Raw genomic sequence first — 23,955 nt, 5'->3', positions numbered from 1 at the left:
CAATCAAGATCAGAAGGCAGGCCTTGGTCATTTGGAGGTTTCCAAGAGTGAACGACTAGGCAACCTGATAGGTCGCCTAGTACGTATAGATGTAAGCGGGAAAGAGGCAGACCTACAGGGTTTCTATTCGCCCGCCTCCTCATCAGCTGCCCCAGAACCCAAAACACCATGAGATTTCTGTCTGGGTCCACAGGTCTCCTGTTGGAGGCAGTCTCCCTGCACAAGATACACTGGGGTCATCATTATACAGACCGCTGTCTTCTTTCAGAGGGGTTTTGGCTCCATGTTTCTCAACACTACCCTTCCTTCGCTCCCATTATTCAGATGGGTTCTGCAGCACTTCTCAGAGAAGTGGAGTTCTTGATAGTCATGCACAGTAGAGAAGGGGCCTGTCAGGGGGCAAGGGATTCTACGCCAGGATCTTCGCGATAGTCAGAAGGAATACCTCAACCTTTATCTACACCTAGAAAAATGCCAGATAGTGGCTCCAGCACAGATTACAGAGATTCTTTTGTCAGGGACACCGGCTGTGTGCTCTGGACCTGAAAGATGCTTTCTAGTAAAATGACCTGCCCTTCTGGCTCAATGCAGCTCCCAGGGTTTTCACAAGGATCATGACCTCCATAGCCAGTCTGTTCAGGCTCAGGGGTCATCATGTCTACCCCTACCTGGACGACTGGCTTATCAGAACGCGTTCGCCCCAAGAGGCGACCCACACATTGTGTGCAGTAATCGACCTGCTATTCGAGTTGGGATTCACTGTGAATATCAAGAAGTCGAAGTTCACCCCAAGCAGAGGATTTCCTTCATTAGATTCATGTGGGACATGATGCAGGCCAGAATATTTCCCACACAAGACCGGCGGTGGGATATTGCACTTTCTAGCGAGGGACCGTACAACTGTGTGGTGGTACCAGTGCATGTCGGGGCTTCAAGCAACCTCCATATGGTCAGTGCTGCTGGCGAGGCTGGAGATGAGAAGAATTCAGCTCCATTTGGTAGCCTCATGGGCCAAGACACTTGATCCTAATCAGACAAGATTCCTTTCCCGCCGACCCACATGGAAGACTTGTCAAGGTGGACGAAGGAGTCGTCTCTCAGCTCGGGAGCCCAGTTTCATCCTCTTCCCCATTCGCTGATTGTAACAACGTACTCGTCCTTAGAAGGCTGGGGTGCCACACTGCAGTCTCACTCCACTCACGTAGTGTGGGCCAGTGTGGACTTGGACAAGCAAGCATATCAACTATTTGGGGTTTAAGGCAATCTTCCTAGCTCTGAAGTCCCGTGCTCCTCTAGTGCAGTGCTCATTCTAACAGACAGCACTACCTTAATGGGCTATGTGAACAAATAGGGGGTGGCCAGGTCTCCTCCTCTGTGCACACTGGCCATTCACCTGTGGGAATGGGCCAATTGCTCGGGGGATGTGGCGATCAGCAACCCATGTCCCTGGACAGGAAAATACCGAGGTGGACAGGCTTAGCAGGCTCAACGACAGTTATTACGAATGGGAGATAGAAGATTCCATCATTCAAGAGCTCTTTCTCCGGTGGGGTCAGCCGGAGATGGACCTGTTTGCCACAATCAGCAATGCCAAATGCACAAGATTTGCCTTTTGGGAGTGCCAGAGCATGGGGTCCGAAGGGGATGCCTTCCACATAGAATGGTGGGGAGCACATGTTATGCATTCCCACCGACTACGCTGTGGCAGAGAGTGGTCAACAAGTTCAGCAGGTGCACAATGATTCTAGTGGCACTGCAGTGGCTCTCCAGAGCTTGGTACTCGGACCTCAAGCAACTGTCTGTTCGGGAACCAGTCCTACTACCAGTATCGCGTTGGATGCTATCGCAACAGTGGGACTCAGTACTACACCCCAATCCTCAGTCCATGGCTTCAGGAGCCTGGTACCTGAGAAACTGACATTAGCGCATCTTCATCTGTCAGAGGACAATAGGAGTATCATTTAGACAGCCTGAAAGGACTCGACTTGAGCCCAGTACAAGAGCAAATGAACAAGATTCTGTCATTGGTCACAAGAGAAGGGCGTTGATCCTCTGAAATGCACTCTAGACAATGTTTTGTCTTTTTCAGCATACTTGGCTCGGTCAGGAGTTCAGGTAGGCCTGTGCAGAAACTATTTAGCAGCGATTGGATCACATAGAAATTCAGAATAGGTCAGCTTTTCAGCTAGCAATCCTGTAGTAAGGAAGTTCCTAGAAGGATTAACAAGAGTGTGTCCTCCTCTCAGTAGGACGAGGCCTTCTTGGGACCTTAATGTAGTCTTAGCAACATTAGCGCATACACCCTTTGAACTCATGGCTTCAGTGGATATTCAGTTTGTAACCTTGAAAACTGTGCTACTAGTGGCCTTAACATCAGCCAGGAGAGTCAGCAAGATTCAGCCCCTAGTTGCGTCGGAACCATACACTACGTTTCACAGGGACAAGGTGGTATTGCAGACGCATGCCTAGTTCTTGACCAAAATAGTTACTGAGTTTCTCATTAATCAGGAGATAGTCAATAGACCACCAGGGTGCGACAAGCTCCATCAACCCCCGTCCCTCTTGGAGGACTGATGGGGGAAAAGAAATGCTCATCGCATGATCTTTTGTGCGTGAAAGCTGTTTGGGAGACTGGAGCGAACAGATGGAGGGTTGGTGAACGATTGAAGAGGGGGCTTCCGACCTTGTGCGAAGAACTGGCAATCCATGTCGCAGGCTCAGCCTCGGTGAGCTGGGTGAAGAACAGACGAGACGTGGCCCAGAACAGCAGGACAAGCCCATAGCGTAGCACGGTGAGGAGAAGGGCTGATGCCGTTCTGTGGGGACAGTGTTTCTCACCACCAACAGAGACACTGAGAGGGTGGCCAGAAACAAGACGACAGGTAGGCGGATCCCCCAGAGGTTGCTTTGGAAAGGAGGCCACGGCGGGCCATTGCAAGCTCTGGCCCTGGCCCACAGTGACAGTTTGATCTGGGCCCTCATTGTCAGTGCTCTGTGTCGGACCCTCTGTGTACGGTTAGAGCAAACAGAGTGCTGGGACCTGTGGAGTGTGGCAGTGGGGCTCACCAGATTCAGCTGGGTGCGTGGAGGGAGGCCCGCAGCCCAAGCCCCTTCTTGGAGGAGTGAGGAGGCAGTGTGTGGACGTTGGTGTGCAGGTGCCCTGTTGCTAGACGGCTGCTGCAGGGGGCCCTGATGTCTGGAAGAACTCGTCCTGGCCTTTCCACAAGATGTTGCTTTTTCTTCGGCCATATTGTAGTATGAAATCCCATAAAAGGTCTTTCACTTGCCCAGGAAAGCTGCTGCTTTCACAGGCTAGTGCTGGCTTTGTGTGTGTTTGGGTGGGTGTGGCCCCAGAAGTGGGTGGGATTGTCTAATACCATTTCACATCTATGGCGCCAGAGAGTCTAGGTGTGAGGCATGAGTGAAACCAATAGTTTTCCCTGATTGGGCAACTACTGGCTGTTTGAATGCTTCAGATCCTTACCATTGGTGGGCTTGGACTTGCTTCCAGGGTGGATTTTGGGTACGAAGAGGACTCCTGCAGCTATTTCATCAGATCATTGTTGGAACCAAGAATCCCTCATAGAACAGCAGACTGAAGATCCGAAGAAGAATCTTGAACAGTCCTGGCATCCCTTCCTGCATCTGGCCCGGTGAAGCCCTGTTGAACTACCTGATCTCCGAAGACCCAAAGCAGTGCTTCAGTCCTTGGACTAGTAGAACCAACTAGTCTTGACGCCTTCTCGAGGAACCAGCCATCCAGAGCCTTCAGAAGTGTCCTTGGACTCACCCGGTAGACTTCCCAGTTCTCTCATTGGCTACCTCGCCAGAAGCATCGCCGTTCTACGGTTGCACCTGGAATTTCGGTGGTCGCCAGCTTATGGAACAAGTCTCCTTTCCAGCGAATATCAGCATCCCGGCCTTAAGGGATCCTGTTTTACAGAAGCTTCTTCAACCGCGACTTGGAGGACACCTGCAGTCGCTCGAACTTGCCTTCCCCCATCCTGTGAAGTGTCCTGAAGAGGCCTAAATTGTTGAATCTGGCATTTCTCCATCACCAGGGATTGCATCTTGCACCTGAACCTGACCGGAAGAATCCATGCCCCTGCAGCGCCTGGGCACCTCTCACCAGAACCAACACAGAAAATCCAACCTCCAGCAAACCCCAGTCGACCCATCAAGTCATCTGGGGGAAAATATGAGTCGGGGGGTAAGGAAACGCGTCGCCCCTCCACTATCCCCGTCCTCCATGGATAACATTGGTTGGGAACCAGTGCTTTTGTTTGCTAATCTTCCATTCCACTGCCTTTTGGTTGTTGAACATGGGTATTATTTTCTGAAAGCTAAGAGCATAATTTACTTACCTAAGAATCTTGTTGAATATGTTCTTTTAACAATCACCAACACAAGTAAAATTAGAACTTGCCTACAGAAACTGCATTCTGGGGAGAAGCATTGTGGCTCATGTGACCTTTGGGCACAAGATCCCGTTCTTCTTAGGGGTTAGGCTGCTGAGGTTAGGAGAATTCACTGGTAACTTGGTTCCATCTTTACTGCATGAATGTACTTGCCTTCTGTGTTAAGTAATTTGAATGTATTTTAAGAACCCACGGTAAATGTATGTATGTTTATTATTGAGTATTGTGCGATAATATCGCCTGTTAGTTTAGTGTGTGTAAAGGCCTAGAATAAATAATGTTCTTGTCGAAATTGAATTATTGTGTATTATATTGTGTGGACTCATTGAGGACCCCTGAGCCCACCCATTCTCTCCATAGAATAGCCTTGACAGAGTGGTGATGGTATCCCGTCAGCTGCGGAAGGTGGCACATCTTGAAGTGATGGTAACTCTTGGGCTGTGGAAGGTAGTGCATCTTAAAGTGATGGTAACTCCTCGGCTGTGGAGGGTGGCACATCTTGAAGTGATGGTATCTCTTGGGCTGTGGAGGGTGGCACATGTTGAAGTGATGGTATCTCCTCGGCTGTGGAAGGTAGTGCATCTTGAAGTGATGGTAACTCTTGGGCTGTGGAGGGTGGCACATCTTGAAGTGATGGTATCTCTTGGGCTGTGGAGGGTGGCACATGTTGAAGTGATGGTAACTCTTGGGCTGTGGAGGGTGGCACATGTTGAAGTGATGGTAACTTTTGGGCTGTGGAGGGTGGCACATCTAGAAGTGATGGTATCTCTTGGGCTGTGGAGGGTGGCACATGTTGAAGTGATGGTAACTCTTGGGCTGTGGTGGGTGGCACATCTTGAAGTGATGGAATCTCCTCGGCTGTGGAGGGTGGCACATCTTGAAGTGATGGTAACTCTTGGGCTGTGGAGGGTGGCACATCTTGAAGTGATGGTATCTCTTGGGCTGTGGAGGGTGGCACATGTTGAAGTGATGGTAACTCTTGGGCTGTGGAGGGTGGCACATCTTGAAGTGATGGTATCTCCTCGGCTGTGGAGGGTGGCACATCTTGAAGTGATGGTAACTCTTGGGCTGTGGAGGGTGGCACATCTTGAAGTGATGGTATCTCTTGGGCTGTGGAGGGTGGCACATCTTGAAGTGATGGTAACTCTTGGGCTGTGGAGGGTGGCACATCTTGAAGTGATGGTATCTCTTGGGCTGTGGAGGGTGGCACATGTTGAAGAGATGGTAACTCTTGGGCTGTGGAGGGTGGCACATCTTGAAGTGATGGTAACTCTTTGGCTGTGGAAGGTAGTGCATCTTGAAGTGATGGTATCTCCTCGGCTGTGGAGGGTGGCACATCTTGAAGTGATGGTAACTCCTGGGCTGTGGAGGGTGGCACATCTTGAAGTGATGGTATCTCTTGGGCTGTGGAGGGTGGCACATGTTGAAGTGATGGTAACTCTTGGGCTGTGGAGGGTGGCACATCTTGAAGTGATGGTATCTCCTCGGCTGTGGAGGGTGGCACATCTTGAAGTGATGGTAACTCTTGGGCTGTGGAGGGTGGCACATGTTGAAGTGATGGTAACTCTTGGGCTGTGGAGGGTGGCACATCTTGAAGTGATGGTATCTCTTGGGCTGTGGAGGGTGGCACATGTTGAAGTGATGGTAACTCTTGGGCTGTGGAGGGTGGCACATCTTGAAGTGATGGTATCTCCTCGGCTGTGGAGGGTGGCACATCTTGAAGTGATGGTAACTCTTGGGCTGTGGAGGGTGGCACATCTTGAAGTGATGGTATCTCTTGGGCTGTGGAGGGTGGCACATGTTGAAGTGATGGTAACTCTTGGGCTGTGGAGGGTGGCACATCTTGAAGTGATGGTATATCCTCGGCTGTGGAGGGTGGCACATCTTGAAGTGATGGTATCTCTTGGGCTGTGGAGGGTGGCACATGTTGAAGTGATGGTAACTCCTGGGCTGTGGAGGGTGGCACATCTTAAAGTGATGGTAACTCCTGGGCTGTGGAGGGTGGCACATCTTGAAGTGATGGTATCTCCTCGGCTGTGGAGGGTGGCACATCTTGAAGTGATGGTATCTCTTGGGCTGTGGAGGGTGGCACATGTTGAAGTGATGGTAACTCCTGGGCTGTGGAGGGTGGCACATGTTGAAGTGATGGTAACTCCTGGGCTGTGGAGGGTGGCACATCTTGAAGTGATGGTATCTCCTCGGCTGTGGAGGGTGGCACATCTTGAAGTGATGGTAACTCTTGGGCTGTGGAGGGTGGCACATCTTGAAGTGATGGTATCTCGGCTGTGGAGGGTGGCACATCTTGAAGTGATGGTAACTCTTGGGCTGTGGAGGGTGGCACATCTTGAAGTGATGGTATCTCCTCGGCTGTGGAGGGTGGCACATCTTGAAGTGATGGTAACTCTTGGGCTGTGGAGGGTGGCACATCTTGAAGTGATGGTAACTCCTGGGCTGTGGAGGGTGGCACATCTTGAAGTGATGGTATCTCCTCGGCTGTGGAGGGTGGCACATCTTGAAGTGATGGTAACTCTTGGGCTGTGGAGGGTGGCACATCTTGAAGTGATGGTAACTCCTGGGCTGTGGAGGGTGGCACATCTTGAAGTGATGGTATCTCCTCGGCTGTGGAGGGTGGCACATCTTGAAGTGATGGTAACTCTTGGGCTGTGGAGGGTGGCACATCTTGAAGTGATGGTATCTCGGCTGTGGAGGGTGGCACATCTTGAAGTGATGGTAACTCTTGGGCTGTGGAGGGTGGCACATCTTGAAGTGATGGTATCTCCTCGGCTGTGGAGGGTGGCACATCTTGAAGTGATGGTAACTCTTGGGCTGTGGAGGGTGGCACATCTTGAAGTGATGGTAACTCTTGGGCTGTGGAGGGTGGCACATCTTGAAGTGATGGTAACTCTTGGGCTGTGGAGGGTGGCACATCTTGAAGTGATGGTATCTCTTGGGCTGTGGAGGGTGGCACATGTTGAAGTGATGGTAACTCTTGGGCTGTGGAGGGTGGCACATCTTGAAGTGATGGTATCTCCTCGGCTGTGGAGGGTGGCACATCTTGAAGTGATGGTAACTCTTGGGCTGTGGAGGGTGGCACATCTTGAAGTGATGGTATCTCTTGGGCCGTGGAGGGTGGCACATCTTGAAGTGATGGTAACTCTTGGGCTGTGGAGGGTGGCACATCTTGAAGTGATGGTATCTCTTGGGCTGTGGAGGGTGGCACATGTTGAAGTGATGGTAACTCTTGGGCTGTGGAGGGTGGCACATCTTGAAGTGATGGTAACTCTTTGGCTGTGGAAGGTAGTGCATCTTGAAGTGATGGTATCTCCTCGGCTGTGGAGGGTGGCACATGTTGAAGTGATGGTAACTCTTGGGCTGTGGAGGGTGGCACATCTTGAAGTGATGGTATCTCTTGGGCTGTGGAGGGTGGCACATGTTGAAGTGATGGTAACTCTTGGGCTGTGGAGGGTGGCACATCTTGAAGTGATATCTCCTCGGCTGTGGAGGGTGGCACATCTTGAAGTGATGGTAACTCTTGGGCTGTGGAGGGTGGCACATCTTGAAGTGATGGTATCTCTTGGGCTGTGGAGGGTGGCACATCTTGAAGTGATGGTAACTCTTGGGCTGTGGAGGGTGGCACATCTTGAAGTGATGGTATCTCTTGGGCTGTGGAGGGTGGCACATGTTGAAGTGATGGTAACTCTTGGGCTGTGGAGGGTGGCACATCTTGAAGTGATGGTATCTCCTCGGCTGTGGAGGGTGGCACATCTTGAAGTGATGGTAACTCTTGGGCTGTGGAGGGTGGCACATCTTGAAGTGATGGTATCTCTTGGGCTGTGGAGGGTGGCACATGTTGAAGTGATGGTAACTCTTGGGCTGTGGAGGGTGGCACATCTTGAAGTGATGGTATCTCCTCGGCTGTGGAGGGTGGCACATCTTGAAGTGATGGTATCTCTTGGGCTGTGGAGGGTGGCACATGTTGAAGTGATGGTAACTCCTGGGCTGTGGAGGGTGGCACATCTTGAAGTGATGGTATCTCCTCGGCTGTGGAGGGTGGCACATGTTGAAGTGATGGTAACTCTTGGGCTGTGGAGGGTGGCACATCTTGAAGTGATAGTATCTCTTGGGCTGTGGAGGGTGGCACATGTTGAAGTGATGGTAACTCTTGGGCTGTGGAGGGTGGCACATCTTGAAGTGATGGTATCTCCTCAGCTGTGGAGGGTGGCACATCTTGAAGTGATGGTAACTCTTGGGCTGTGGAGGGTGGCACATCTTGAAGTGATGGTATCTCTTGGGCTGTGGAGGGTGGCACATGTTGAAGTGATGGTAACTCTTGGGCTGTGGAGGGTGGCACATCTTGAAGTGATGGTATCTCCTCGGCTGTGGAGGGTGGCACATCTTGAAGTGATGGTAACTCTTGGGCTGTGGAGGGTGGCACATCTTGAAGTGATGGTATCTCTTGGGCTGTGGAGGGTGGCACATGTTGAAGTGATGGTAACTCTTGGGCTGTGGAGGGTGGCACATCTTGAAGTGATGGTATCTCCTCGGCTGTGGAGGGTGGCACATCTTGAAGTGATGGTATCTCTTGGGCTGTGGAGGGTGGCACATGTTGAAGTGATGGTAACTCCTGGGCTGTGGAGGGTGGCACATCTTGAAGTGATGGTATCTCCTCGGCTGTGGAGGGTGGCACATGTTGAAGTGAGGGTAACTCTTGGGCTGTGGAGGGTGGCACATCTTGAAGTGATGGTATCTCTTGGGCTGTGGAGGGTGGCACATGTTGAAGTGATGGTAACTCTTGGGCTGTGGAGGGTGGCACATCTTGAAGTGATGGTATCTCCTCGGCTGTGGAGGGTGGCACATCTTGAAGTGATGGTAACTCTTGGGCTGTGGAGGGTGGCACATCTTGAAGTGATGGTATCTCTTGGGCTGTACAAGGTGTTATCATTGTTTTGTTATCAAGTTTCTCTTGAGTGGTTGAACGTGTTAATGTTTGGTTCTCTGGTTTCCCTTGGGTTGGTAAAGGTGTTACCGTGATATCATTTTCAATTATTCTTAGGGTATTCACTGTGTTTTCAATTGTTGTGCTCTCTGGTTTTCTAAGCCAAGTATTTCCTTCTCTTTTCTTTACTTTTTGTGTATGAACAAAAAGCAGGTGCTTGACTTTTTACTGTATTTTGTTACAGATGTACTGCGTACGGACTCTGCGCGGTATAGCATACTTTTTTCTTGACTACAGTTACACATTCACCGTAGACTGCCACCAGCTAATGGAGAGCACCCTGCTAACTCTGAGATTACTTGCCCAACACCCTAACCCTGAGAGTCTTAGGGTCCCTTGGGGCATACCTCATGGATTGCCTGTGAGGCGCTAGATCAGGACTTCTCAAGGAAAATAATTGATAAACCTGTTTTTGGGGGAGGAGGTAAGCAAAATCGTTCAGGGGCATCTCACCACAGGTACACTTTAGGGCTGTTCACGCCACATTTTGTTTTTCGTTATGTTATAACCATGGATACCATAATGTTTGTGCGACTCACATACACACCTGTATGCATATATAAAATTCCCCAAACCAGCCGGACCAATCCTGGTGAAAAGAGTATGTGGGTAGATGTGTGTGTGTGTGTGTGTGTGTGTGTGTCATAGGCGGCACGGGTTAGTGCCTCTCCATATACAGAGCTGCATCTGCATATCGCATCTATGCCACAAATATGTTAAAAACCTCTGGTACAAACATTAACTGTATATGAATGTTTGTGTGTAGATCAGACATTGCTAACCCTCTACCACTCATAGACTGCCACAACCAAAATAGTGTTTGTGTCCTTTCACTCACGGTATTGGAACGACTTCTGCAATGCAACTGTGTGCCATTCTCACTGCTCCTCATGGTTTGGCTCAGTTGTTGTCAAGCACTGGTCTGGTTCGGTTCCTGCCTCTATGTCTTACATTTGTACCACAGCATTATCAGATTATGCTCGAGTTAGGGTTTCTGCGTGGATCTGGCGTGCCCAGGTTTTGACTCAACTATTGATATGCCAACCCTACCTCAAGTTGGGTTCATCTTAAAGATATTATCTTTGTAAAGCATGAGGCCACCCTGTTGTCATGATCCTGGATTCTGCTGGATTTAGTTGTAGGTGCAGCTCAGCACAAAGCTAAGAGGTGGTGGAAGCGATAGTTGGATGCGGTTTTCGGTAGTGGCAGGAAGGATGGTCTCCATCAGCCAATTTTAATTTTTGTATCTTGTGCCTCTTGTACTGTGACATATGCAGCAATTTCAACCAGCTCTTTATTATTGTGGTAAAATACAAGTTGAAGAAACTGGAAATCTCCAGATCCCTTAGCCCTCTCGATAATACAAATAAATCACCAGACTTTAGTGCCAGGGGCTTTCACAAGCTAATCATCAACCCCACCCTCACGTCACGTCTCAAAGCAAAATCTACAAATTCGATCTGTTGACTGTGAAACTTAGCACTGTGCTCCACCTTGAAGTGCTGCAATTTCCTCTTGCAAGTGCACTTGATTCGCAGGTAGAGCAGTAGAGTGCACTGCCTTTCTTGGTAGTGGCGTAATGCTGCGCTTAGAGCTGATGTTCTTGATTAATCTTGTATATCACGCTCTCGAAAGCCACTCCAGATTTTTCCTGCTTTTGACAATTGAATTTTCAAGGCTCACTGTAAGTAAAAATGTATAGGTAAACTGTTTTTTGGAGACGTACCAATTTGTGACATGCAGACTTGTTTCGATACACCTTGTGCTTTCTGGTTCTCTTGCGATGGTGATGCATAGAAGCAGATATGTCCTCATGACTTATGTTTCCCAGAGACCTAGCTAGGGATCGTTTTTTAATCCTCGTCACATTCTCCTGATGGTCATTACGGGCACATTGGCACATTTCCTCTGCTTCTTGCAATGTGTTTTTTTGTCTAGATGACCTTATTTGGGATGGATATCCAAAGGTTATCAGCTCTTCCTCTTACGGTGTGGATTCGTTCCTCAATGCCTCCACCCCTTTGCATGGTGGCCAGTCACACCTCTCATTTCATCTATTAATGTTAATCTTAGTGAACATTTGGGAAATAAATGGTTCTTTGCCTCCAATGAGATTTCACTTGCATGCTTCTCCTCTGTACTTGAGAGCAGCTCAACCTTCCAGCAAGCTCAGTGAGATGTATGGTCACTCTGTGCAGTTCTGCAATTGTTAAAATGGCTCCTAAGCAAAGAACGTTTGGTGCTAGTGTCATATTAGTGCAAGCAAGGATGGACCCCTCGTAATGTGCTATAATTATAGAAATGTTCAGGGAAATCTTCCAGCCAATGTGAAGTGAAATTTTGCAGCCGCCTTGTGACACGTTGGAGCATTTGCGAGATTGTTTGTTTTTTTTCTCTTGTGTCCTAAACACATGCTGTGAAAAAGTTTCCTGTTTTGTGAAAATGATTTGTTCTCGACTGATTTTATACATCGCTTAAATACATTCTTGAATTATCCCTACAGTAGGATGGATCTTTAAATCTCCAGTATTTATTTTCCAATAGAAGTAAGGTTTTTATTTAAAATTAAAATAAATTGACCAAGTGGGTTTTTTGTACTTTTTTTTGTACCCCCCTGCAGAGGGTTTTGGAAAATGACGAGAATGGAGATGAACTGCGTGATGAAGACGACGATATAGAAGATATGCCGAAGAGAAAACGGGGACGAGGACGGGTAAGTGCAAACTGGAAGGGAACAAACACAGACTGTGTTTAGCCACACACACAAAGAACAAGGCAGACATTTAACAACTGAGAGGCCACAGACCAGTGGAGTGTAAACAATTAATTTCATGCTACGCATTCTCTAATTGTAGGCTCTCTACACATAACCACACATCTGTATGATCTCTAATTTCATATTGCATTTGTGTATTGGCATACAATTTTTATTGTCATGGTAAATGATGGTAGTGGAGGGGGAAATCATCCATCACAAAGAGCAGTGCAAACGAAAAATCTTTTGATTATTTGAATAGCAATACATTTAATTTATGGCGTTCTAAAAGGCAAACAGAACTTGCAAATTCTTAAAAAACCCACTAGACCTGCAGTGCAAGTTTCTTAGTTTACATACTCAATCTAAGAGAAATTAACTCTCTCATAAGTGACAAAATATTTACTATCGCTTTCTGTAAAATTGTGCATGTCACCATAACTCACTTGATATTTAGTGCAGACCTACCACCAAAAACCCAGCCATGTACAGTAAGACTTTTATTTGGCATTTAGTTCAAATAAAGTTTGTTTGAAGTAAATGTCAAAGAAAAGTTTCAAACATCCCCATAAACTCCAGCAAGGTGGAGTACCATGCAAATGGACTTCACAGTTCAGAAAATAACCTTGCCAATGTAAGTGGGATAGTAGATTTTTCTAGCCCTGACTAATATTCTGAGTTCTTCTCAATAGAGGTCCCAAGTGTAAAATTGACGTTTAATGGCGAGCACTGAATTCCAAAATATGTACGTAGCATGTTGCTTAGGCCAGCAGATGAACAATCAACCACACCATTTGAAAAGGGTTTCAGTCTCATGGAATGCCTGTTTTATAACATATGGTGGACCCAATAGTATTTAGAGTGATCGTCCAGAGCCAAATCTGGTGTCCTTTGCTGGGCCCTCCTTGTCTACCAGCACAAGGTATTTTTCGCAGAGTCTTGTGTGCGCAATGACTCTACAATGTTGAATGGAAAACACTGACTCTAAGAATGTTGAACATTCATATTTTACATTGAAGATACTACACATTTGAACATTACAATTCTAATTGTATGAGCAATCAAAAATAAGCTGACATGCATGTGATTTTTAAACCACAAAACAGATCACATCACAACCATCCAGAAAACTTATACCATTTTCACACTTACAGGAAACCACCTTCTTCACAAAAGGAAGAAGGGTATGATACCCCTCTAAAGCCCCCCTTAACTTCAACTAACTACTCAACAACTAGTTTATTCCAAGCTGCCTCACAACCCTCTTCCTTACATTTAGTCTCCCTAAAACCCGCCTCTCACATAATTCCCCTTGATCAAAGCCTTTTTTCAAAAAAGTAAAGTTATGTTTTGCTTCAGATGAGAATGATATGGAGCAGAACATTATAAGGGATTCTGCAATGCGTGTGGCGAAGGTCAAGAAGGGAGGAGGACTGGAGCTGCTTAAGCTGTAACTGAATCTTATGTTCCCAATTAAATAAAACCGTGGAAACTGAAGATAACATCGGTCTAGATTTCATCATTTACACATAGCAGTGGAACACAGTAAGTGGCGACGAGCTTGACCTCGATTTCTGCTGCTACTACTTCCTGGTCATTAAAACCGCCCAACAGAGCTCTCCAGACGAACCTAGCAAAAACTTGTCAAGGTTAGTGCACAGGAAGCAGCTTTGCCACGATTTGAATACATTTTTCAAAACTTGAGATTATACCTGCCTCTCCGTACATTTATCTTAATATGAAAGCAACGTTCAGATGCTGACTGCATCGTTTGCTCCAGATTTACCTTCAAAGCGGTTACGATCGGGAATGGCTTAAAGGAAAGCACTTGTCAATGTATGAAAACATGACCTGTAAACAGACTCGTTGCTTGGTGACGCTTGGGAACTACTTCACACATTGCACTGTAGATATCTGAGAGACCTGCCTCTTAAATAAGATCTTTTATTTTCATCATCGCAGTTCCACTGCAACGAAATGAAGAATAGCGCTCCCATGATCTTCTTCGTCACAGTTACAACACGTATACAAAAAAGGTGGGTGGGGGGGAATAACTATTAGTACTGAATGCAAAGATAACACTGTGTAATGGCCATGTAGCATTTAGACCCACCACCAAAGGTTGTGCAGAATCTGGCAAGACTCCCCTCGTGCCTTGGTGATGATATCTGGAAGCCATAGATAACAGGCTGTGTGCACCTTGGAAAAAATCTAAATTAATGCACAATCTTGGTTCAGAGGGTCAAGATGTATGCATACATCTACCACCAGTATTTGAAGCACAGGAAGGTGATGGACTCAATGTATATGAAGAAGTTGTAGCCAGAATGGAAAAGCAATACAAGTAGAAAGAGAGTGTTGTGTTGGGGAGACACACTTTCTATACCAGGGACCAGTTGCCAGGTGAATCAATTGATGTGTTCCTAGCAGCTTTGAGGAGCATTGGCACACAATGCAATTTTTGTCTGTTTCTAAATATGGTGCTCAGAGACCAGATACTGGTATACACATCAAGCAATCTAATATGTGAACGCAAATGGGAAGAATCAGAACCTACCCTAGATGAAGTAATAAGAATTGCTAAGTGATACGAAAGATCCACCAAAGCTTGTAAGAAGTTGGCAAAGAAAAGAAATGCTGCGAATTCAGTGTGTGCAATGCACATCAAAACAGAAAAGGAACAGAAGTCAGAACAGGGAGATGGTTGTGGGGTGGAAGGGGGGAAGGGACGTTCCAATAAAAGATGCTACAGGTTTGGTTCTAGGGACCACATAGCCACTTCCAGAAAGGTGTGCGGAATATGTGGAAAGACTGGCCACATAGCGAAGGCGTGTAGCAACAAGTTTTACAATTTGAATGCTATGCGTGAGAGAAAGGAAGTGGCACTGATAGATGAAGAGGAACATACTCCAAGTGGAGAATCTAGAGACACCAAATGAACATATGCATAGGAGAGATGTGCTCATGTTGTGGGGTCTAGTTGAGGATTCCACTGGATTTGTGAGCATTGAAAGACCCACATGTCAAGTGAAAATTGCAGGGGGGTGAAGATACAGCTGGTGCCTGATTTGGGTTCATTACACACCATCATTTTGCATGAGTAGTACAAAGGACAACCGGAACAGTTTGTGAAGAAACACAATCCAGTTACTAAAGCATCCTGTGCATATGTGGAGCACCAGTTAGGGATGATTGGCTGGTTTGTGGAAAAACTCAAGTTCAAGGATAGTGAAATAATGGGAAATGTGAATGTAGTGGAAAAGGGACCACCCATCCTGAGTTGGAGACACCAAGCAGAATTTGGTATGGAGTTGAAGCCTGGAGCCATTGAACAGGTGCTGAACAAGTGCTAGCAATTGATAGTGATCTTAAGCAGCATGAATTGGTGGATAAGTTCCCTCAAGTATTTTAATGGAAGAGCAATACTCTCAAGGTGTACTCATATGAATTACGCCTTGTGGTCTATTGCAGTTTAATTGGATGCCTTTTGAATTGACATCGGCGGCCTGTGTTTCAGAAACTCAATGGAAAATTGTTTAAGGATTTAGGCAAGTAATGCCTCCAGTACATTTGCCATGTACTTTTAGGATGACAGTTCGATATACACCAAGATTAGACATGGCATAAGTTAATACTAGGGTGTGTGTTGGAAAGCTTGAAGAAGAGGGGGATGACAATAAAATTGTCAAAGTGTAAGTCGTATCAGGAGAAAGTGAGTATCTCAGACACGTGTTATCCTGAGAGGGGATAAGGCTCAAAAAGCCATTAGTTAAGAGCATCATTGCAGCACCTAAACCGGCAGACACAAAAGAGTTGCTATCCCTGCCTGGGTTTATGTGAATTCTACACAAAATTAATGAGGAATTTCGCCTCGATGGTAGAGCCTCTTAGAAAAGTAATGAGGAAAGGGGCAATTTATAACTGGACAGAGAGGCAACAGGAAGCTTTTGACAAAGCAAAAGAATGTATAATAAGGTCTGCAACCTTGAAGCCATTTGACAAAAGGAGGGACATCATTATCACTGTTGAAGCTAGCAATAAGGGTTTAGGAACTGTGCTCACACAGAGACTTCAAAGGGAATGAGGTAACTATATGTTTTGCATCCAGAACATTGTCTTCGGCTGAAGGAGGTTACTCAGTAATTGAGAAAGAGACACTGGCTTGCGTTTGAGGTGTGCAACATTTCAGGCAGTTTGCCTGGGGTGCTTCCTTTTTAGGGGCTGATCATAAGCCACTATTTAAGGTACTAAAAGGAGGGGGGGGGGAGAAAGTGTCTCCCAGATTGTTCAGGTTGGCATCAAGGTTAATTGAGTGCATTTATACCATTGAGTATAGGGAAGAGCTGCACATTAAGATTGCAGACTGTTTGTCGAGAATGCCAATAGATGATATAAAGGATCAGTGAGACCTGAGTGACACAATATCCATAGGTGAAGTTTGCGTGTTGACTGGAAATGTGATTACAAAGGTTGTGTGGATGGATGCACAAAGTAAGAATGAAGTACTGCAAGAAGTGAGCACGTATGTGGTTGAGGGATGGCCATTGAGTAAAAATCAGAAAATGAGCATTCAATCATTTGGTTATGATCTGTGAGGAATTGCTCATGGAGGGTGGAATTTTACACAGGGGAGAGAGAGCTTCCCCGTGAGGGGAATTGTTATTGAAAAGGCTCATATTGGTCATTCAGCCATAACCAACGCGAAAGCATTGGTGCGAGAAAATCTTTGGTGGCCAGGAGTAGACAGGGGTGTAGACAGATATGCCGGGGAATGCAACCAATTTAATGAACGCAACAAGATTCTAATTACAAGGACGCCACCATTAGTATCTCATAAGTTACAAACAGAACCATGGTCACGAGTGACTATAGCTATAATAGGGCCATCACATGGTCTAAGGTCTGATAAAAGGAATGCTTTGGTCTTGGTGGATTATCATAGCCCTTGGCCGGAGGTGAAGTTCATCAGGGAAGTTAATACAGAATTTGCCATAAGGTTTCTTCAGGACATCTTCCAAAGGGAAGGTATTCCCAAAGAGATTGTAACAGATGATGGGACACAACATGTGTCCAATAAAATGATGAATTTCATGTTTGAAAAGAAAGGGGATTAGACACATTAAAACGCTGATGTATCACCCACAAGCCATTGGCTTAGTGGAAAGATTCAATAGGTTGGTGAAAAGGATGATACAGCCGAGTAAAGGGTCGCGATTGGATCTTGATGATTAGATGGAGAATATGTTATGGGCATATAGGGTAAGGAAGCAACCTGTCCCAGATAAAACACTGTTTGATTTCATGAGAGCAAGGAGATGAAGGGACATCAGGTTCCCTGTGTGGATGGAAAAGTTGTTGAAGAAAAAGGTGAATACCCAAAATGTGGGAGTGAGTTTGATGAGGCTAGAGGAAAAAAGAGAACACATGAAGAAAAGTTATGATATCCATAAAAGGACTAGTTATACTCTAATCAAAGTTGGTTACTTGATAAAAAGTAAAAGAAGTGTGCAGAAATCACGTTATGTGTTCAACAAAGCCAATAATGTAGTTAGGGTCACCAGAACCAGTGTGTTGACTAACGATGGCCGTTGATGGAATCTGGGGTAGAGTGGCAATCATGAAAATGTGATGGAAGGGGGGATGTGTTATGTTCTGCTTCAAATGAGAATGTTATGGAGCAGAACATAATGGGGGATTCTGGAATGCTCGTGGAGGAGGAGGTTGAGAAGGGAGGTGGGGACTGTAGCTGCTTAAACTGTCACTGAATCTAATGTTCCCAATGAAATAAAACCGTGCAAGGTGAAGATCTTATCATTTACACATAGCAGTGGAACACCATAAGAGTATAACTTATTAAATCATAATTTAATTAGTGCATTTACTATATTTGGTTCTTTTTTCAAGCAACGTTGTTTAGTCAACATTTGAAAGATCTTAATTTCTATTTTTCATTCTCCAAATTGATGAGTAAACAAATCTATGAATGCTTGCAGACTATTGTTTGCTGAATTACATTTTCCTGACAATTTTTTTTATATACCTTTTTTACCGCTAAAAGCAGGGGCGACCCCATGCCATGCCTTTCCCAAACTTACCATCTCTAATTCTGGAGCAAAAAAAGTTTATAATTCAGCAAAATAAAATTCTGCAAACTGTCATTCGGCAAACGTGGGTAATACCGAATAAACAGTTTGCAATGTGCATTCGGACTAGCTATCATTTCTAGCACTGTGTGGTAAGGCTTGCTGTTGCAGAATTCCATTTCATTTTTGGAGGATCTGCTGACCCTTTTTAGTGTCCACTAAACTTTTTTCTTTTTCCTTTCTTTAATTTGTGGATTTCTGACATATGTTTGTAGTCAGGTGGACTTCAGTAGAGGTCCTTCCCCTTTGCCCCCTGCTGAGGGCTACACAACCATCTAATTGTAGACGAGTGTGCCACCAAAAGGAAAGACCAGACACTCCAATTGCAGCTGTAGCAGAGCAGTCAGGACACTCTAATGGCAGCTGTAGCGGAGCAGTCGGGACCCTCTAATGGCAGCTGTAGCAGAGCAGTCGGGACCCTCTAATGGCAGCTGTAGCAGAGCACCCGGGACCCTCTAATGACAGTTGGAGCAGAGCAGTCAGGACACTCTAATGGCAGCTGTAGCAGAGCAGTCGGGACACTCTAATGGCAGCTGTAGCAGAGCAGTCGGGACACCCTAATGGCAGCTGTAGCAGAGCAGCCGGGACCCTCTAATGGCCACTGTAGCAGAGCAGTCAGGCTTAACTTCAGGAGGGAGGCTAGCAGTGAGGTACAATTGACCCCAATAGTCACCACAAAAGAATACACCACACTGGTATGCTGAAAAATACACCCTTTATTTATAAGGTGTCGCACAATATTTGATAGGAAAAATAAGTACTTGGGTTAAACATAACACCTTTCAGAGCACAGTGTAGATAAAAACATTAAGTGAGCAGTTAAGCCTAACTCGCTTTTTACCATAAAATGTACTCCCTGTATGCAGTGAGAGAAGCAATGTATGTAGACAGATGTAAGTTAACAAGTAGACCCCTAGATAATTGCACACAGTGATTACCATCATGTTCAGAATCCGGGGAGGCCACGCTGAGCCCAATGACCGGTTCCCTGCTAATTTAAATGCAATTGAGACATAATAAATATGCACACAATACAATGATAGCACTTAGAAATTGTAAAGAGGGAAACAATGTCCGAAACGCCCAGGGCTGCTTCCAAAATCCAGAATTTGTTTTAATATGACAGTCCCTGGGCCCAGGAAGACTAATCACACTCCAAGGAGGGAATCCGTAGTAATACTCATTGGTGCAATGTATGTCCTGGGCAGGGGTCAAATTAATAGATTTGAATATCCCTAATAAATTCGCTGAGTCACTCAAATTCGAATGCTTCATGGAGAATTCCAGCTACCCTAAGGGGACCCTAAAAAAATGGCAGTCCATGTTAGTACCTTGCAGTGTCACCTGCGGGAGGTCTAGTGTTTCCTATGATGCTCTGCGGTTATGAGGAAAATCTAGGATAATCCCAATTCCTTCCCACAGGTACCCAGAAGAGAGCAATTAGCTACAGGGCACACCAGTGTAGACCCAAAAAGAAGCGATCCAGTGGAGGGTTCAAGACCCAGCAGCCCCAGAAGCAGACCAGCATAGCAGGGTTTAGACCTCCATTGTAAACCACTGGGGAACTTTGGTTGAAGAGGACTTGCAGAACCAGACTACCACAAACCTTCGGGACCCCCGAGGGTGAGTATCTTGAATAACCCAAGGGCCCAGTGGGGAGTTGTTGGTGGTGTTCATTAAAACAATGTTCCAGGAAAGCAGGACAGCCTGTTAAGTAAACCTTCTTTTACAAGATAATATGAATGATCTGGTCACTCAGGGACATGAATCACGGATGATCCCAATCACCCAAAAGAGCAATGAATGTTCTTCACAGAAGTGGGACCCAACATCCAAAGGTGGAATCAGCGACTGAGATGGCGCCAGACAGACTGAGATACCTGCACACGGCACACCCCGGCGGCTCAACAGACATACCTGGATGGTACACCTGGAAACACGCTCCCTGTAGCAGGACAACAGTGGTGGAGAACAAGGAAGGACAGCCCAGAGGAGCACATTTGGCTGGTGGTGGGTGTCCCAATATTGATCCAGGAGCTGGCAGCTTCATAAACCAAGGCGGTATACCCTAGCGGTGAATGAACCGAGTAAACTGACCCAGGATGGAAGTCCTGGCCCAAGCAGGTGAGGACTAGCAGCAAGACGATGAAGACCCAGAAAGAAAGCCTATTACTCTTAATGCACACCAAAGCACAAGCAAGAGACACCAGTCCCACCAGTACTGACATACCAGGTCTCAAAATCAGCTACAACTATTTTCGCCACAAAAGTCCTCAATACATAAAATGGCCATGGTGCACACATGGGCTCATTGATAGCCCATCCAGGCACCCTATGTAGTGTTTAAACCTGTTCTAGACCAGTTCCTTGCCATGGGCAGGCCACTACACCTCTTTTGGGGGCTGCCTATCTGTTGGAGAATTGTTAAGATGGAGTTCTAAAATCTGGCCTGGTGGACCGATTTCAGGAGGCCACCCTGGTAATAGTTAACAGGGGACTCTGGGAGTTTAGCCTAGCCCAATCAAGGCAAGCGTTGAGAGTGGTCAGGACTAACTGTCAGGATAGGTGAGTGGGGCCAAGGGTCCACAATGAGACCACACAGTGAAATGCACAATGATTCTACTTAAGACAATAAGTACAAAACACTCTATTATTGGCCAAAAATCACACTATAAAAATGAATCCAGGAGGTAATATTTTCACACAACACTCTAAATATGAAACATATATACAGTCACAGTTGGTTAATGCAATGCATACAGTTCACCATATACCTAGCAGGGAAAGGTAAGTAGTTAGGCAATTGTATTTAACAGTTATATAAATACAACCCTGACTCCAGGTCATCTATCCCAAGGCGGTCAACGGCGTCCATCGGCACCCCAGCAGCAAAGCGATCGTCTGCCACGACAACCACATCATCGACTAAACTGTCAACAACCACGACTGCTACGTCATCGAGAACCTCGTCGACGGCTGTGATACCCTCGTCGATGGCACAGTCGACGTCCACGGGAAAAAGTGCATCTTCCTTTAAGATTGTATCCACCGCCGTTGTAACTGGAGTCGCCGACACCCAGACCAGTACAGTGTCTGCATTGACGGCCCATCCATGGGCATCATTCCCCAACCTTGGGGTGGCCCTGCTACCGGGAGGTATTTTTGTATCGGAACCAATGCCTTCCCTTTCGGAAGAGGTAGCGGAAGCACATGAGTAGGCCGCACTGGCATCTCCAGCACACAGACATCGCCTCCCAGAAGGCAATCCAGCTCACCGCGGGGTGAGGCAAGCCTAATCGGACTACCACCTTTACCTCCCCTCCATTCATCTCTGGCACAGGACAGTTTGCCTTTGATGCAGCCAGCTCCATTGCTGCCTCCACAGGGAAACAAATCACTGGTGTAAGGAAGGCACAGTATCAACAGTAGACACAGACACAAGAGATGCAAGTTTCGAAAACCTTTATTTGGTAATTTGATAGGGTTGGAAGAGTTCCTAACTGGCCCCAACTCTATAATGGGAGTAGTCTTGACCATTAAAATAAATATCAAAGAAGTCCAAGTCAGTCTAGTCAAAATAGAAAGGCCTATACTAAAAAAACGAATCTTGCCCTCCTTCTCATATGACAAATGTGCAAAGGGAATATGAAAAAGGAAAAATAGTGCCTCATTACAGGTCCCGTGGTAACCCTGCCGGTGCTACCGGCGGGTTACCGCTGGACCCGTAAAAAATGTCAGAATGGCTTAGGTAACAACATCCTTCCCCGCGTTCAAAAGTACGGGGTCTCAAGAGTTTCTTAAAGGATAGGTGGATGGCACAGTTCCTTCAGTCTTGCACACTTTGGCTTACTCGTACAATTCAACAGTTCAGGCTTGGGCTTCCAGTTTGACAGTTCTTTCAGTTATTTGGGCTTCACTCGCCTTGCCACAAATACACTGTTCTACTCTTGTCCTTTACTTTGCCACTATTCAGTACAGGCTTCCCTCTGCCGGGTTCGAGCCTGTCTTTCTCTTTGTGGGGGTTCCCTTCCCCACGTTTTGTCCTTATTCAATTTTGTGGAAGACGTTCGAAACTGCACGGATTTTACTTGGACCTTTGCATGACCACTTCGATCTCTCTTTAAACAAACTGATAATCAACAATCTTTCTTATCTTGCGACACCAATTCTTCTTGGTTGTTGTAGTTTTAACAATCAACAATCTTCTTTATCTTTGCCCTCTTGGCATCTTTCAAAGTTCATATATTTTGCCCCCCCCCCTGGCGTATTCAGCATTCATATCATTTCTTTTTATTCATTCAACTTTTGCATCGTGGTTAGTTTCTTGCCTTCTCTTCCCACTTTATCTCACTTCAGAACCTTTCACATAGACTTTTGAATGTGCGCTGCCACCTCGCAGGACCACTCTGTTACTTTATATACCAAGTTCACAATTCAGCAATTGTTCTTTCCAGTATGCATTTTATCGGCACACGTACAACCTTCAACTCGGGTTACAGTCACTCTTTAGCTTTTAACACATACTGGGCTTTTGATGCTTTCGGTAACTCACTGGTTGTGTTAATTGGGTTTCTTTCTTCAACGTCTTTCATGTAACAGTGAAGGCCGTTACCAATGCCTCCTCTGCTCCTCCCTAACTCTGTCGTTCACCTGGGAGGGTTGCAGCCTACTTTGCAGTATCTTGAAGGTTTCTCCTCTCTGCTCACTCACGGAACGCTTCCGGAAAGTGTGGAATTCTCGCCTGGCTCACCTTGGAGGGTCGCAGCCTACTTTGCCGTATCTTGAAGGTTTCTCCTCTCTGCTCACTGAGTCTCAGTCTCGGAATGCTTCCCGAAAGTGTGGAATTCTAGCCTGGCTCTTTCGTTATTTGCAATTGCTGATCAGCCTCTTGTCCTTCCAACTCCATAGCCTGGTTTGCATCAACCCCGAAAGAGCTGCTCCTTCTCGTACCCAGCCCTGGTCACTGTGTGCCTGTGTGAGCCACCTTGGGGAGGAATTATGGAAGTTGTAGTTTCCCATAAAATAGGCAGGGATAGGGGTTAGTTGGGTTGTGGATAAAGGGTATACCATGTCTCACCATAAGGTGCTTCTCCCCCACTCTCCAAGGACCCCCTACCCAGGTGATCCTCCCTCACTGGTCCACCCCCAGGGTCGGGATCCAAAAGCAATGGCCTTCCCCTGGCCACCTGAGTACGGGATGCCCGGGGGGCTAGGTTGTAAAACACCCTCTGGTTTTTCACACCGGACATTTTATCCACATTATCTACTCTGGTTGCAACCTTGCAGCAACGGCTGCCTGCACCAGCCCCGGTGCCAGAGCCTCCTAGCTGACAGCATGCAAATGTGCCCGGGCCCTCCAGGGAGGTAGATGACATCCCTCTCCCTCCCAGAAGGGGCCACACCTGTCAGTAACGCGCAGGGTATCCGATACTGGAGCAGACACTGATCCCGACCAGTTAGATGACAGGGTTTCCACTTATACTTCCCACACTGACGAATTTGATGATTTCATCGCAGGTGATGGGGAACCAGATGACATTCCACTCAAGGACTCACCCCCTGACGAGGTACGGGCATCGGCGCGCTCATTTCTACGGTGGCCAAGATGTTCGGCCTTGTGCCAGAGGAGCAGCACAAGGAGAG

General features: G+C 46.6%; 1 protein-coding gene across 6 annotated transcripts in view; it reads left to right on the top strand.

Annotated features, from left to right (window-relative positions):
- DPF3 (double PHD fingers 3) overlaps positions 1–23,955 on the top strand; it is a 773,243-nt gene that overhangs the window by 614,261 nt on the left and 135,027 nt on the right. For all 6 annotated transcript variants that reach the window (XR_011283929.1, XR_011283928.1, XM_069638613.1 and 3 more), the window contains exon 5: positions 12,035–12,127. Coding sequence is in view for 4 of the 6 variants with exons in the window: in XM_069638613.1 (XP_069494714.1) it covers positions 12,035–12,127 (93 nt within the window). In the remaining 2 variants the exon portion in view is untranslated. The remainder of the gene's footprint in view (positions 1–12,034; positions 12,128–23,955) is intronic.

The sequence above is a fragment of the Ambystoma mexicanum genome, chromosome 14 (genome assembly GCF_040938575.1).
Source record: "Ambystoma mexicanum isolate Mex_15411 chromosome 14, UKY_AmexF1_1, whole genome shotgun sequence".
Classification (NCBI taxonomy): Eukaryota; Metazoa; Chordata; class Amphibia; order Caudata; family Ambystomatidae; genus Ambystoma; species Ambystoma mexicanum.
This window is presented reverse-complemented; position numbering and strand designations above follow the sequence as displayed.